The following is a 17,133-nucleotide window of genomic DNA, read 5'->3' on the forward strand; positions in this document are numbered from 1 at the left end:
TATTTTCATTGCCATACCAAAATTTTTGTCATACATAAAAAATGATGTGCATAATCTCCTTATTGCTCTCGCCAAATGCCAAGTTCATGAATATAGCTAGCGTACTTCTTGGGATATTGTTGGATCCAGTATTTGTTGATAGAGAATAAACTTAAAGTACCCTTTAGTGGAAGCGGGTTGGAACAAATAAAAGACTATTAAAAATCTGATGTGCGGATTGGTAAAAAAGTTCAAGCTATCGTCCACACAGCTTGCTGACATGCAGGTGAATGATACCCCTTTTTGTTACAAACCTGCAGCTTATGTTTAGTTAAATTGAGTTAGAACATAATCAGCTTCTGTTGAAATACCAGTATTTTGACCGTGTCCTTTTGAAAAATATTCACCATTTTTAATTGCGTGTTTGTAATTGTTTGATAAAGTCAGTCCAAGGTTACTGAGTAATTTTGAAACGTCTCCAAATTAAGGATTTAGAATAATTGTATTATTTCTTTTTTATAAATTTGTCGTAATTTTGTTATGCCCTCTGAAAACCACTTCATTTTTAAATCATGCACGATTATACACTAAGATGTTATCAGATGACATGTAGAAACACGGGAGTTGTTTTAGCCAGGATAGGGAAGACAGATTTTCAGGCCCGGTAAAAAATTATTAACAAACACATACTTCGGTCCATCATTTGTATTTCTTCCAATATGTACAGCGATTTAATAACTCATAAATAATATAACTACTTAATAGAAACAATCATGGAATAAATAATACAATGTTAAATGAAAAGAAGCACATGATTAGTGTACATTATAGTAGTAACAATCATTACAGTGTAGAAGATTCAATCCCACATATAATTTGTAGATATATGAAGCCCAACTAGCAATAAAGGATTTTGTAGACAATCTTTCACATTGCTGAAGAAACATATTTAATATTTTCCTAAAAAAAGGAGTTAAATTGTTCATATTTTTTTTCTAAAAAAAAAAAAAAAATAACTTCATAAGGGTGTTGTTTATAATTCTATCCACTAAAAATTGAATGAATCACCCTGGTCTGGAGCGTTTTAATGTGCAAATTTATCCCAAACTAAGAAAGGATGCATATACATGTATGTTATTTTAGAACAAACAACAACTGTAGTCAACAATATCTTGACATAAGTTTAGTACATGTATGCCAACACGACCTTTTTTGTCACACATGGCTTAAATATGCTCAACACATTTGTTATAACATCCAAGTGCAAGGTGTTTTATTCGTAAGATTCTCAACACCAAACTACCATGAAAGCATTATAGCTTGATTTTATGGCTAGGAATTATAGTTTAAGTTTAATTTCATAAAGTAATAAAAAAAAGGTTGGCCCTTATTTATTCATGCATTCATTGATTTTTAGGCCAGATAAAGTTGAAACTTCACAGACATAAACATTTCCAAACTTAAAATGATATCTGCATATCATCTTTAAATCTGTAATCATAAAAGTTTGCTTTTCTCAATGTATTGAATATATATCCTAATGCTCTGTTAACTTATTTACATATCATTGGAAAAAAAAGAAGACAAATAAGCATCTTTTTAACAATGGATGGATGGGTACAGTTGACAACTGTTAATTATTTGCAGGGTATTCACATCACAGATATATACAGGAGAAGCAATCGTTCAACTATTAAACATGAAGAATCACAACTTGACTGATCTACTAAATAGAATATAACCAAACATATTGTTAATGAAATACACATGATTCAAACCTAAATCATATGCAAAGTAGTATACAATAGTTATATAGATTTATGTCCATTAAAATCATTCAATCTTTTGTATGAACTTGGAATAAAATCTTAACAAATAAAAAAAATCTCTCAAACATGGAAAAACAACAACAACAACAAAACATGGAATTCATCAGCTTCTGAAGCCCCCTACTCAAGCCAACTACATGAAGAACCTGGTGTACACCTGTAAGATTACAATACTAACATACCCCAAAGTAACAAACCCCAAAGTTAGAAACACATGCACTGCATTTTGTACCTTACTTATACAAGTGCCATACTCCTTCGATATTGGCACTGATAAATGCAACTTCCCAGTCACATAAAACTAATCTTATATCACATTGGAACAGTCAAACCTATTGCCTCTTGTCAATCAAAACAGATACTAATGCTTTACTATATGTATATAGTTATCAATGCTATCAAACATTTCCAGGATCTATCGTTGATGTCCAAGAGTATTAGACTTTCCAAAATGTGATTTACTATAATCATTACATTGTATCCCAGAGTCATGTCTATCATGTAAAAGTCTTAGCAAATGAGATTGTCTTGTTCATAGCTATTCACTTTTCCCACTTCAGGAAATACCAATCATATCACAAAAGATATGTGCATACCACAGTTATGTGCAATTTCAACCCATCAAACAAATGTTAAACATGTGAAGTGATATATTACTGTCTTTAAAATCTATCACAGAGTGAGAGCATCAGTCTATTTTTATAGCACTGTAGATTTTCCTAATGAACCAGTAGGCTGCATAAAATCCGATAGTCCCTGTGAGCAGCCAAAACGTAGTTACCATCAGTAGCGTGTATCCGAAGTACAACAAGGTGGATACAAATGCAGTGATCTCCAGCTAAAATGGACACATAACATATTTGTAATACATGCAGGAGTAACATAACATGAATTTCAGATTCCTACATTGGTCCTCATATCATCTTCAAAATACATAAATGCCATATCCCCCGGCGGGGGGAAAAATACCCCAGAATTTCGATCCATACCCCGGTTTCCAGGCAGGAGATAAAAATCCCCCAGAATTTAATTATTTATTTTTAGAAATTAATAATATTTATTCTATTCTCTTATTGTCTGAAAGTCATCAAAGCTGATAGAATTAAGCACAATCTTTTTAAAGACTTTGGAGGAGGGTAAATTTAATTGTCTTGAAAACATATTTTTCCAATGACATATTTTGTTCTGCAAGTGCATTACAGTATGACATGACAGTTTATCATAAAAATATGATAAATCATGACATAAAATAATTCTGTATAATGAAAAAGTTTAGAGGTTTTCAAAGCAAACTATATGTGAATACCATTTTTCATACTTGCACCTAAAAATACTTTAAAATTTCGCCAACTTAGACCTGCTAAAAAAATCCCCCTGAATACAACCAAAATCCCCCTGAATTTTCAGCCTTTTGAACAAATCCCCCTGAATGGTCTCCAGAAAATATGGCATGTATGAAAATATTACTGTAATTATTTAATATTCAACAGTGCAGAAACTAAGATTGACTTAACTTGAAAAAATTGAGGTTTTATCTCATTAAAACATTAAATCTCATTGTAAGTAGAAACTACTGTTTGGTTACCTTGGTAATGAAGTAAAAGATGGAGTAGGCAAATATGTAGACGGCAGATCCTCCAGAAACAATGAATGATCTCCACCACCAGTGGTAGTCCTGTAAACAGTAGGGATTTAGAATAACATCAAGAAAAATGACACATGAAGGCATACATCATTAAATAAGGAATAACAGGTCAGAAAATCAACATTGAAAACATACACATATACAACATTATAACCATGGTATACATGAGCAACTACATATTTTATACTAGAGAATATTAGTGGCTATATAATTTTTCATAAATTAAATGCATGGTAAACAAATAAATCTGTTTCTTTTAATATTTTGAGCAGGTTTTGATCCAGACGATGACAACACCAAGGCTTTGACAAAACCTCGACTTATCTTCAAAAGCAGACAAGAAAAAAACACTGAAAACCAACATGGTTATACATCTAATATGTCCGAATTAAGCTTGTAAATACCTCGCCACATAGCTGGAAGTAGACCATGACGATGGAAATCTGGGAGACGGAGATGAGCAGGATGACGAACACCAGGAACAGGAAACCGAACAGGTAGTAGAACTGGTTCTCCCAGATAGCCTGTGTATACAAGCCAGATTATATCATAGGTTCAAAAAGTCCAGGGAATCTGGGACCCCATGCTTGATAGTAAATGTTCTACTATGAAAGCCAAGTGGTTCAGATATCAAACACATTAAATTACGGTCATATGAAAAACCTTTTCACTGATGAAAACTGGTATGCATAGTGCATACTGTTGATATACATCTAAATATTTTACAACGAAGGTTTTTTTTTATATTAGTACTGCGTTTTGATATTGGAGGTTGTATTCGACTTGAGTGGATTTTTGCAAAATCTGCAAAAATCCACAATAGTTGAATATGACATTCCTGATCAAAACATAGCACTAATAACCCTTTTATTATATACATAACTGGTTAGATCACTTAAAAGCCACATGTTTTCATAAAAGATGTCATTTTAACGAAGCACTATTTTGTTTTATGACGTCATTTTAACATAGAGCAACGATACTTCTTATGACCTGAGGTCACAAAGAGTGGAATACAGCCGTATTGCACTGGAGTGGACTACGGACTACCATATTTTGCGATATGTATTGCTTGTGGATTTTTGATGGGTATATTACAACAAGAGCTGTCACAGAGACAGCGCGCTCGACTATTCCGCCGCTTTTCGGTGTATGGATTGAAAAGTTTTGGCAAAACATGCATGGATCACTGTTAGATTAGATTTCAATGCAATACATGATGTGCTGAGATATTTACATAAATTGAATTGGAAAATATTTGAGGTGGTATGCAAACTTTAACGTAAATTCTAAGTAGAAAAAGGGGCATAATTTTGTCAAAATGCTTGATAGAGTTACTTCCTCCTGTGTTCAGGTTGGGGGCATGATGGTAAACAAGTGTGCAAAGTTTAAAAGCCATATGTCAATGGACTCTGAAAATATTTGAGGTGGTACGCAAACTTTAACATAAGTGGTTACGCCGACGCTCCGGTGACTAGGATAGCTCTCCTTATTCTAAAAATCACTATCGAGTCTGTTTCCTGGGCAGAAACCAGAACTGGTGTTTTTTCTCAGAGACCAAGAGAACGTTTCCCTGCTTTGGGGATCAAACCCACAACTTCTTGGGTAAGACAGAGTTAGACTACTATACTTGAAAGCCATTAACATTGTTGTATAATCTTTAAATCATTAAATTGATAAATTTATCACAGCAACATTAGCAAGACGAGCAGATCAGTCCAAAACCAAAGCTGAGTCAGTAAAATGTTTAATGATCAGTTTTGCATTACTGCTATTCTATAATCTTTAAACTAGAATCTTGACCAGCTAATACTCACAGTGAATATAAAGAACAGCTCAATAAACATGGCTCCGAACGGCAAGATACCAGCCATCAAAATACTGAAAAATAGAACACACATTTGATAATCTTTCTCATTTTTTGGAACTGAAATGGTTTAAACTTCATTATCAGTAGAACATTACAACATGTTGCATAGGACAGATTATGTTAACAGCCTTAGTTGCTCACCTGGCGAATGTGTTCATATACCAGGCCTGTTCTGGTACCTGCCTTGGGATCTGGTTTGTTCGCACAGGGTGCTGGTAAGCCTATAAAATTAGATAAAGCTTACTGATATTACAAAAAATATAACATTTTACATCCTTAAAATATTGTGTTTAAAACATCTTTTTAAAGTATACCAAAACTCATACTTTAAGGCTTTTTTAGGATCAATGGCACACAATAAAACATTTAACTATATGTATTTTGAAATATATTTTGAAATGCTTGCTACTAGATTTCATTAGCATATTAAACCCAAAGTATACAAGAAACCATTGAGGTCAATAACTGCTGTTTGTTTAACACCTACCTGTTTCCGGAAGCCAAAGTAGTACCCTAGGAATACGAGTGGCAGGGAGATGCCGAACCACATACAGAGCAGGGCCAACATGGTGGTGAAGGGGACAGCCCCTGATGAGTGCTTGCCCCAGATGAAGAAGTTCAGGACGAAGCAGATGCAGAATATAAACCCTGGGTACAATGTGGCTGTCTGTGAAGGAAAAATTTGGGAATTTACAACTTAAGGCTTGTGACGCTGACAAGATTATTTTTGTATAACAGTGATTTTATATGGGCTGTACTAGTACAAGTACAGTTCAATATGTATACATGTCATGTTCAATATACTTCAAACTTATCAGTATTCAAAATGGAATGGAATATTTTGAAGATTAGTTAACAGACTAGCACATCATATGGGACACATTGTAGCTGTGATTAAATGTAAATGTAAGCATTTGTTACCCACCTGGAGAGCTGACTTTTTCCACTGAGCACCCTTCATTGTTTTGTAGATCCTAGCAGCGAAGTACCCACCTACCAATCTGACAAACAAACCAAAGATTTGTCACCACAATAATCCCATCTTTCAGTATAAACTTATTATAAACTTTCTTATTTTATTATGATTATGAAGCAAGTTATTATAAAATTGTATTAATGTCTTTTATTGGCAGGATGTTAAGCGAGTGTGGTCTTGTGATGTGACAGAAACCAGAGTACCTGGACTAAATGATTTGTTTTGTTTTCTGTTCTGTTCATATGGCCAGACAGGGAATCAAACCCAGAATGCCTTGGTAAGAAGTGTGAGTACAATAACCACTGCACTTAGCAGAAAACAAAAATTAAGGTAAGAAAGAACATAAACTGTATTGGAAATTCTATTTATTTGTAAAAAATGTACAAGGACTTACCCCATGAACACAAACAGAAAGAGGGCAGCAGTCATAAGGGCTCCCCTAGAGGCTGGCGACAACATACCAAACATGGCAAAAACTGCAACAAAACATCAACACCTTAATTTAATGACATATATATGTAACAAGAATGCAGCAGAGCGGAAGATCTGTTTGATTTTCTGTCAAACAAGAAGCATGATTTGACAATTATTAAATGCAGAGTAAAAGGGCCAGATAAACATATGGAAAAACAAACAAGCTTAAAATTGTACCATACTCTTTTTAACCTGTAATGGACTACATGTAGTGATAGATGTACGAATTTCAATATATTCACTATATCCAACTATACAGGAACAGACCGATACTAACCGACAGTGATGAGTGCCATACAGAAGACCTGGATGCCGGCGCCCAGCAGGGAGGAGAGGAGCTTGTTGCTCTTGGGAGGACGGAACACATCACCGTGCACCAGCTTCCAGCCGGATTCTTCCATGGTCTCTTCCTGCAGTAGTGAATGCCACAGTAAGATTTGTATAGCAGTTACAACGGTATAAAATTCGCCAAGAATAATGAAATTATAAATTAACAGCTAAATATAATTAAGGTTTATTTGTGCGTGCATCAGAAGCATTTTAATTAAGTTAGTCTTTCACCAGGCTGCTTTAACCATAAATAATTAATTACCAACATAAAATGTTAATGTTAAAATGTAAAATAGACCTTCATTTGAGACAAAAAAGTATTTTTTATCAATTGTAATATAGATGATTGATTTCAGTGAAAGATCTTATTTTATTTCATGAGTGTAATAGAAAAATATATTTTCATGATTATGATCTATAGCTTATAATGATAGAAAACTTTCTGAAAGGTAAATGTCTTACCAAATCCTCATCCCTGTTGTACTTGGCAATATCCTTCCTCAGGGTTCTCACCATGATCATTGTCAGAATGCCTGCAGTACAATATGTTCCATACAATAACAGTAAAAAATATAAACATTTTCCCCCTAAGATCAAATTGAACTGCAGATTATCTTTCACTTTGCTATTACTAAAGTTGCTATTAATATTAATTACAAAATAGAATACTTTTATTGGTCACCAAATAACTATTCTTTCTTGTGAATAAAGTAAGATTAAATAGTAGGCTCGGTGGAATTCACTGAATGACCTTATCATTAAACAAAACAGCAAAACTGGTGGGACATACCCGAGAGGAAAAAAACAACGACAACAGAGTTGACAATGGAAAACCAATGAATCTGTACGTCAGTCATTGTGAGGTAGGTGTCCCAGCGTGAGGCCCACTTCAGGTCACTCTTGTGCCAGGTAACCTCATATGTGAACATAACCTCCTGCCCGTCTGAAATAAGCACTACAAATGTAAACCTTACCATGAATAACATATTTCAAATTTTTGGTATCCATCTTGTGATTTTTTTCCCTTCTACACTTTGAGAGTAAAACTGCAATTGCTCGAAGACACCCAAGCTGACACTTTGAGAGATATGATGTTTCGAATGATTCAAGCGTCCATTTTAGTATCCTATGAAGTGCCTTTATATAAAATGTATCAAAGTTTCAAGTCATCATACTGATTTTTTACTTCGGCACGTATTATTTATTGCATTGTGGAAATCAGCCATATGTTCAAAGGCTGTCGTATACTAAATCATTTTAAAATTGACTTATTAGATTTTGATCCATTGTCAGTATATTTTATATAATAATATCAGGAATGATGGCCTTGACCTCAACTGATCACCGGTTCTCAAACAACTGCCTGTTCGAACGACCACAGTTTTACTGTACACAAGTTCTGCCATGTGGAATATTTTTGAACATTGCAATCAAAAGCAATGAAAGTACACATTTTGACAAGACCAAGACAAAACCTAAGAGTGTAATACCAACATATTTATCTGACTTTTGTACAATTGAATAATACCGTCATCAAAATTTATGTACTCATCCATCCAGCAAATATTTCATGCTTTAACTATGTATTTGTCATAAACATTTTGTTACACTAGTGCATGAACTCAATAAATGCAATATTAATAGATATCGAGTTCCTGCATTAAGGTAACAGCTGTTGTATGTACTAATTTAGATCAAATGACAAGATTCCCACCTTTCGGCTCAATCTGCATGGGATCTGGTGTCTTCTGAGCAATATCAGCTTTCACAGCGCAGTTTGCATCCTTGATGTCAATGTTACTGATGGCACGGCTGACTGGCTGCACCTCAAAGCCCACTACTCGGTATGTGTTTCTGAAGAGTAAAATAATATGATGAATTTATTTGTTGAATGAAAAGTAATCCGAACAAATGATTTAAGTTATGACAGTAAGGTCAAATATGGAAAACAGTCATCAAAATTAGACTGTCAACAGAACAAGTCTAAATTCTTACATTATGACTTGGCTTATAACATTCTTTGCAAACTATAGATTTTGAACACATCAAACAAATATTTTATCAGTGCAAGTCTTACAGGCTTGAGCTAAATTAAACCACTGAGTAAATGTAGAAGCATTTTAAGTTTGTATAAAAATATTATTGAAATATTATTGGGACATGTCACAATCATATGTTGTTCGTGACGTTAAAGCTCATAAAACCACACTGGGCAAGTTTATGCATAATTATGTAATAACTGGACATACGCAACTTCATCTTGATGGTACATCAAGTCAATACTCAGATGGTTGTTGAGGTAAAACTGAAATATACAACAGTAAATATTACATGAACACACGATTCATAACGATATTCTTAAAAAGGCATGTTGGAAATGAACATTCAACCAAAATCATTTAAAGACAAAGCTCAGGTATCATTTGATATTTATTAACAAATTAATAAATCATCGTACAAGCCTGCCTGAAAGTAAATTTCTATACAAGACATCACTAATGATACCTATTATTATCATATTTGCATAAATGCAGACACTAAGAAGACATTTTTCTGATCACCATTATACTCACTTTGCCATCCTTCTCAAAGCCGAGCCTGTAGCCATGCTCATACTGGTCAGCCTTGGAGTCCAGCATCTGGAACTTGGTAGCACACGGCAGGTTGTCCACCAACCTGAATGGAAACAGTCCATGAAACAAACATGAGGTAAGCTTATTGAAACAACACCAATTAATGTTATTTAAACCTTCTTCATCATGACATACAGAAAACATTCAAGAGACAGTCAATGAATGCTGTATACATGTTTTTATATAGCCTTCCTTCCGAGATAATTGAATAGTGATAAAAACTATTGATATATTTCAATGAAAAGTTTAAAACATGATTATGTTTTTTTCCTACAGAAACATATAGAACAATTTCTAGCCTTTATTCCTGTTTCGTAATTTATGGTAATAAAATAAAATGAAGTAAAAAATTGAGTGTATTGTAACCCATACAGGTGGACATAGTAGTCATTTTTGATGAGGTCCACCAGGATCTTGGATTCCTTCACTGACAGTTTCTTGGATGGCTGCTCTTTACAAAGCAGGGAACATGGCTCGTTCTGCAATGCTTTAATCTGCAACGTAAAAAGTAAAGGATAACATAAAGTCAAAATTACTGAGTGCACATTTGTGACAAAATCAATACAATGGAAACTACCAAACCAAGCTCAGCAGCCATATATCTAACCTGTTACCATGACAACAAGGATCAAGACCATACCGACACTTTTGTAATGCCTTAATCCTTCATTATCTATATCATTGTAATTTTTTAATTGATTTTGGAATGCTGTACGCTACTACTGTTCATCTGTTTAATAAGTATTGGTTAACCCAACAGACACTCACTCAATATATGCTTGTTTAATCAATTAATAACAAAATTTCCTTTCTAAGTAAAATGATTAAGGAAAAGATTTAAATACTTTTAAAATTTGAATACCATGCAAATTGACACAAAATATATTCTTCATAGTTGAATTGATTCACTATTCATTTAAAACATCAATGTAAAATGATACAGAAAATTATATTTGTTTGCTATAATTATATGTCTGACCGGAGTTTAATATTGTATTTGAAATAAGCAATAACATTTGGTGTACTAGCTTGCTAGAATAAAAAGAAACAACAAATAAATATTAGGATGCTTGCATTATGTTTTACAATGCAGCAGGGCAGTGTTACTCTTCCTGTGTGAAAGCTACTCACATTGTATGCTGTAGTTACAATTCTATCTCCCCGCAAAACCTCACCTGAAAATTTAAGATTTAGATTATAACAACTGGGTATAAAGTGCTGTGTTAGTTATTGGCAATCTGTCTAAAAATGACTTTAGCTATAAGATTTCACAATAAAATGCAAAGTAAGACAAGGGCAAACATTAATGCTGGTCTGTTTTTTTGGTCAACCAGGAGCATAATTTGACAATTATGGAGAGTTATGGACCTTGCAAAACATGCAAGTATTGTCTCTGGAAAAATGTGCATCATGGTACGCAAAAACATTTTTTGCATTACCGTCAAGGTTAAAGCATTGCACTTCAACAACGACAACATCACCAAGGTTATGACAGTACCCTAACTTTTTTTCTTTAAAAACAACAACAGACAAGCTTAAACCTAGAAAGGCTTCAAGCCTTGCAATTTTCCAGCTCACCAAGATTTTCTGGTTTGAACTCTGCCCCTCCGACTGGCTCACAGAATGGAGCCCTGTAGAACTCCATGGGAAGTTGGGTCTTGATACTTGTCAGCTTCACACCCTGAAACAAAACAGACAAGTGAGACTGGATCCAATAATACTACCGACAATCTGTTGATAAATGACTAGAAATATGCAGAATTAAATCTGTAGTATCTTTGGTACTACCCATCATCGTCCAACCCAATAAAATACATGTACCATAGTAACAGCAAAAGGAGCATAACCGAGTAATAATAGGATAACTCCAAACAAGCAGTATATTGGGTACCTGCAAATACAAAATGGCAATCAAATATCATTCAAACTATTTTGAAGATATTTGTAAAACACCAAAAGAAAAGTAGTTGGCTAATTTTTGTATGTACACACAGCAAAATCCTTAATTTTGGCCAATTTCTTTTTGTACCAAGTACTTCTACCAATGACCTACTAGGTCTGCTTAAATTGTACAATTGTGAATTGGAAATCATCATTGTCAACATATAATTAGTCAAAATGGTTCTTAGGAAGCAGTTCGAAGAAAGGCAGCCAAAAAAATGCATTGAAACAAAACCATAGGATACTTATTTGCAAAAGCTGTAACATTTGCGAAGAAAATATTAAAAAAATGTAGTCAATAATGCTTTCATTTGCAAATTTTGTAAATGCAATTTGACAAAAGACAGTCCACTTATAAAGAACATGTCATTGTAGTGAAAATACCAACTTTTCAGTTAACATTGTTATCTTTGCTAGAGTCTCAGCAGGATGTGATTAGGGCCTGAATTGTGATGTGATTTGTTTATGTCTGTTTATGATAAACATGAAAACTGTTATTTTTTCATAAGATTACTTTTTGTCTCTTCATCATGGAGGAAATCAAGTCTCTCTCTTGAGTCAGGGCTTCCGTTTAAGGAAGTTTGGAAGTATATTACTCCCACGAAATAGGATAAAACTTCAAAAATTGAGTCCTTTCAATTTAGGATAACTTCCAAAGGAGAAAGCTTGGAAGTTCAAAGTGTCATAAACTGGTGTTATTGTTACATTATAAACCGTATTTTCATTAAGTTTTGAATCAAAGTAATAATTTAAGTACCCTTATGTACAGTTGGCAGAATTCAATTGTGAAATATTTCATATTTTGTCAGAACTGATGTACAAAAAGGGAGAAATACTAAGACTTGAACTTCCTTGTTTGGGAGAAAAAACTTCATTCATAATGAAAGTCCGATTAAAGTCTCCCTTCATCAGTCCTTTGTCAAAAAGCAGTGTTAACAGCATATCACTGGCAGACAGACGAACCGATAATATTTTGTGTCATTTCCCATCTAGTTAGTAAATACTGATATGTCCCTGTTGTTGACTTTAACACGGGGCAAAGATCAATCAACTATCCCTGATAGTCGGCTCAAAATTTAACTTTGTCTGTAAATTATTTTTTTTCCTAAAATGTTTACGTTATCAAAAAAAAATCATTTCCCACAATTTCCCCCCCATTAAGGTTATCAAATAAAAGGTTCACTTAATACCTTGACATCCACTGGATCCCCTTTGTTGAAGTCGTTTGGTGCAACCCCCGGAATGTAAAACCCATAGCTGACTCTAGCTGCTAAAGCACACAATATAACAAGGAACTTCATCTCCATCTGTAAAAGATAGCATGAGAATTAGGTTTTAATGCATCTTGCCTCATAGACAGGCATGCCAATATAATGTGCAGGTTTCTCTCTCCGTATTTTCAGATTATAAATATGTTGATCCTTATTAAAAAATTTGAGTGTATTTTGCTGTATTCATGACTGTTAACTTGAAAGTATGGAACATCACAATTTATACATAACCTCATTAGTATAGAATATACAGTCAGGGATTTTTGTGGAAATAATTTCGACCATCAGAGCCTTAGTCTATTAAATTGGGAAAAAAAAGAAAGCTTTGAAGGCAAAATCAGGCATTTTAATAAATCATATGAAGGCGAATATGTATGATTTGACCAACTTTACATATTATACAACAAATCAATCTATTTTTAGCAGTGATTTTTTGTTAATTTTATGGCCGAATGTTGCCTGTTTTCCCTTGCAAAAAAAGCATCCATTTTTCAAAAGAAATCGTCCCTTTTCCTAAAACAAATCCAGTAATTTTTCTACTTCTAACTGATTAGCATTTTTTGGGGAATTTACTTGCCAAGTCCACTTTTCATTTTTATTGAATGTATTTCCATTCTAGACATTCATAAACGAGGACCAGCAAACTTTCAGAGAGTATCTGGTTCAAATGACCCAAGAAATAGCTGATATTTTTTTGTCAGGATAATTTTGCAGGATGCACAGTTTCACGCCAGCACCTAACATGTACAAAACCTTGTTCTTTTTTTGACATTTATTTATTTTCACTTTTTAATAATGTACAGTACATGTTTTACCTGAATAAGTGTCATAGTCAATAGATTATAATATTCTTCAATAAACAACAACAGTTTCACAGCATTGAAGGAAATAATTATATATGCATATGTTAAGTATCTCAATGTTTTGTACTCAAAACATTTTTTCTAAATAAGTCTTTGTAAGTAAGGCTAAGCAGACCTATTTCTCGGGAATTTTTTAGCACATGACTAGTTTTTTCTATAGCTCCCACAGGTCCAAAAATCGAACCCATTCCACTAGCAAAATATGACAGTTTTCCCAATGTAGAGAAAAAAAATCCCAATCAAAAGCAAAACATTTTTTTTTATTAATTTTGTCATGTATTGTTCATACAACGTCTTCATGAATTGTGTGGTATAAAGTTTTGGTGATTATTGAATTCAGAAATCGTTTATCATCACATTAAGAGATCACTATGCAATATCAACAGTCATATTTTATTGCAATAGATATTTTTTTTACTTCCACAGATTGATATTTCAGGCCATTTCAGGTCCTACAAAGGGGTAAAAACTATTATTTTAACAGTTTCCTCATTTGCAGGAGACCGAAAAGCTTGTTCTTTTAACTGTAAAAAATTTCCAACTTTTTATGTAAGCAATTATTTTTTCTCACTTATTTTTAGTGGCATATTTTCCCAAAATGTCTAGAGTATTTTTCTCAAAATGGCCAGAAAAAGTCCTGTATGAAAATACAAGTGCTCCAGGAGTTTGATCTTAACACAATACCATTTAAAGCACTTCAGCAATATGGATTTTGAAAAACAAACGTTCCAGTACCGGGGCACTGAAAATGGCCTTCAGAAGACCTTGGATACAATTGTAATAAGCAAAGTACAAATCTGAGCCACTTGTAACTTCAATTGTTTAGTAAGAACACTGAACAAGGATGAACCATTCTAATTCACCAGAGTGATGATGCTATGCGTACCACACTTTGGTTCAATCGCCCCGATTTTGAGTGCAAACACCAAAGATTTCAGCCAATCAGAGACGTTTCGCTGTTTTCTATAGTATTAATAGATTCTCTTGGAGTCAGCAAACCATGGCGATTGCCTATAGCCAATGAAAAAGAGCCTAACAAACACAATTAAAATAAGGAATCTTGAAGACAACCGATATGAGACAAGAGTCAAGCTTTTCTTACTTCTTGCATGATTATAAATGACTTGTTTACCGCATATTTTGTACTTAAATCTTCAATCCATTAAAATTCCAACAAAACGGCAAGGACGAAAAATTGCCGTATATATCCATTTGGCTCATACAGAATCCATAAAAAAGAAAAAATATTCAACCCGAGCTTATTTATAACTTGAATAAATCTTTCCAGTTCATGTGATACATAAAGGAAAATATTTCATTTGATACTGTTTAATGTTCATTTGATATTTACATTTTGGTCCCTTTTAAGATTTATTTGAAAATCATCGATACAGAGGTATCAAGAAGTGATATGATATATATCTGACATACCAATTCAGGCGTCCTTTAATGTGAAATATTGAAAAATAAAGCCAACGGTAATCCCTGTAGTTATTGACAAAGGTGTTGCATGAGATATACGTCTTGTTTTCAATAATTTGTAATGAAAAACTGTGATTTCAAAACAAATTCTAATGTACTTTAATGATAGAAAAGATTTAGAAGTTGCAATCCTATTTTCTGCTAGTCTTAAATAAAGGACCTTAAATAAAGGACTCTTCTAATCCCTAACTATGTGAAAGTTTTGCCATATAAAATGTCCACTTTCAATTATTTGGACCCATTTTCTGCATGACAACGCATTTAAACTTGCAGAATTATGAGAATAGGATTATAAATATCCGTGGCAAGCCCATGTCAATTTTAATACCATCAATCTCGAATTATGTTACAAAATGTAGGAAAACTGTACGTATTAATTTAATTACAAGCAACATTTATCTACAACTATTATATTTGACTTGTCAAGTCTTGTGACGTTGTTCATAAAAACATTTCAGTTTTTGGAGATTTGGGGAAGTTCAAAATAAACTCCAACAAATAATACACATAATTTCAACATTTAGCCATGTAATGTTACTAATCTTAGTAAATAGAGTTAACTGAATACCCTCCAATGCTTGTTTTAATGAAATGCCGTACAAAATGTCGAAAAAAACTTACAGATGTCGCCATCTTGAATCAAACGTGGAAGTGTGACGTCATCGGGTAGTCCGATAAAATCGGCTTTTCGAAGTACGGTGTTTGGTGATCGGTCATCACGGCGCGTTTGTAAAAATACATTTGTCATCTGTGCTGATCTAGTTGACTTAAATAGGCAAAAATGATCCACACCAATAAAGTTAATATTTATAGGTGATTAAAGAGGTTGTGCGTTCTGTTCTCCATTGTATGGTGCATAGCTCCCTTTAGATAAAGATCATACACTATATATATATATATATTCAGTCACTAAAAGATTCACCGGAGTACGATCCACAGGCGGGGGTTTCGGAGATTACATTTAGTGAAAGCGATTATAGTGGACCAGATTTTTCTGTCATTGAGTTACACAAATCAGTTATTAAGGGTTACCATGCATACAAGATTAGGCCACCCTTTACAAAACAACCAACGCGTTTAATAGTTGATAGAGAGTATACAAACATTAAAGACTTGAATGCTTGTTTGGTTTGGATACCATCATTAGACCAGTTTCCACAGAATGTTCATGAAATGGTAACCGATACTAAAAGGTTTATTAAATTAAGTGATATTGCTGATTTGCCGATCGGACATGTTCCAAGGTCTTTGGCAGGACTTTGCATCTTGGAGATAACTTCCTTCTGAACACGCATGCGACGTATACAGCTGTTTTATCGAAACATTCTTGTAGATCTGAGCTCGTTTTCACACATATGTCTCAACCCGAAATCGGCTAACCTTCATAACTTGTGAATGATAAAGAATGTATGGAATTGTAAAATATTTAATATGTAAAAATAAACGACAAAAAGTTGATTATATGTTTATTATGTGTATCGTAGAGTACTAAAACACATTTTTTTTTATGATTCTCAATCCAAGAGATCACCCTAGGGACCAATCGCTCGACTGGCCAAAAAATGCAGTCCAAATACCAAGTAACTGTGATTTTGACCGTATAGGAGAAAATTCTTCGCGAACGGAAACAGCAACGCAGGTACGTCAGAGATGCCCAGACGATCGCGTTACGTAGAGAAACGACAGACCTAAACAACAAGACCAGCCCCGACTTCCTCGTATTTAAGGTTCCGGAGATATATTCGACGTTTAACTCACCTTTATAAGGTATGGCAGAACCCGCTGAAATGTAACGTTTTGGTCGTACTTTTTGGCCTTAGAAAACCGGATTGCGTTACGC

At 33.8% G+C, this 17,133-nt stretch overlaps 1 protein-coding gene across 1 annotated transcript; it reads right to left on the reverse strand.

The window, feature by feature from the left end:
• Window positions 1-671: 671 nt before the first annotated feature.
• On the reverse strand, window positions 672-15,981 carry LOC128214367 (transmembrane 9 superfamily member 4-like). The gene is made up of 19 exons (XM_052920791.1): window positions 15,915-15,981; window positions 12,868-12,984; window positions 11,315-11,417; window positions 10,868-10,911; window positions 10,109-10,230; window positions 9,677-9,779; window positions 9,353-9,408; window positions 8,818-8,957; window positions 7,894-8,046; window positions 7,566-7,636; window positions 7,051-7,183; window positions 6,694-6,775; window positions 6,249-6,324; window positions 5,811-5,990; window positions 5,465-5,544; window positions 5,271-5,334; window positions 3,858-3,977; window positions 3,394-3,483; window positions 672-2,646 (listed from the first exon to the last, which is right to left on the reverse strand). The coding sequence occupies exons 1-19, from the start codon at window positions 15,924-15,926 to the stop codon at window positions 2,497-2,499; spliced, it is 1,896 nt and encodes a 631-aa protein (XP_052776751.1). The 5' UTR covers window positions 15,927-15,981; the 3' UTR covers window positions 672-2,496.
• Window positions 15,982-17,133: the final 1,152 nt, after the last annotated feature.

Source organism: Mya arenaria, chromosome 13 (genome assembly GCF_026914265.1).
Source record: "Mya arenaria isolate MELC-2E11 chromosome 13, ASM2691426v1".
Lineage (NCBI taxonomy): Eukaryota > Metazoa > Mollusca > Bivalvia > Myida > Myidae > Mya > Mya arenaria.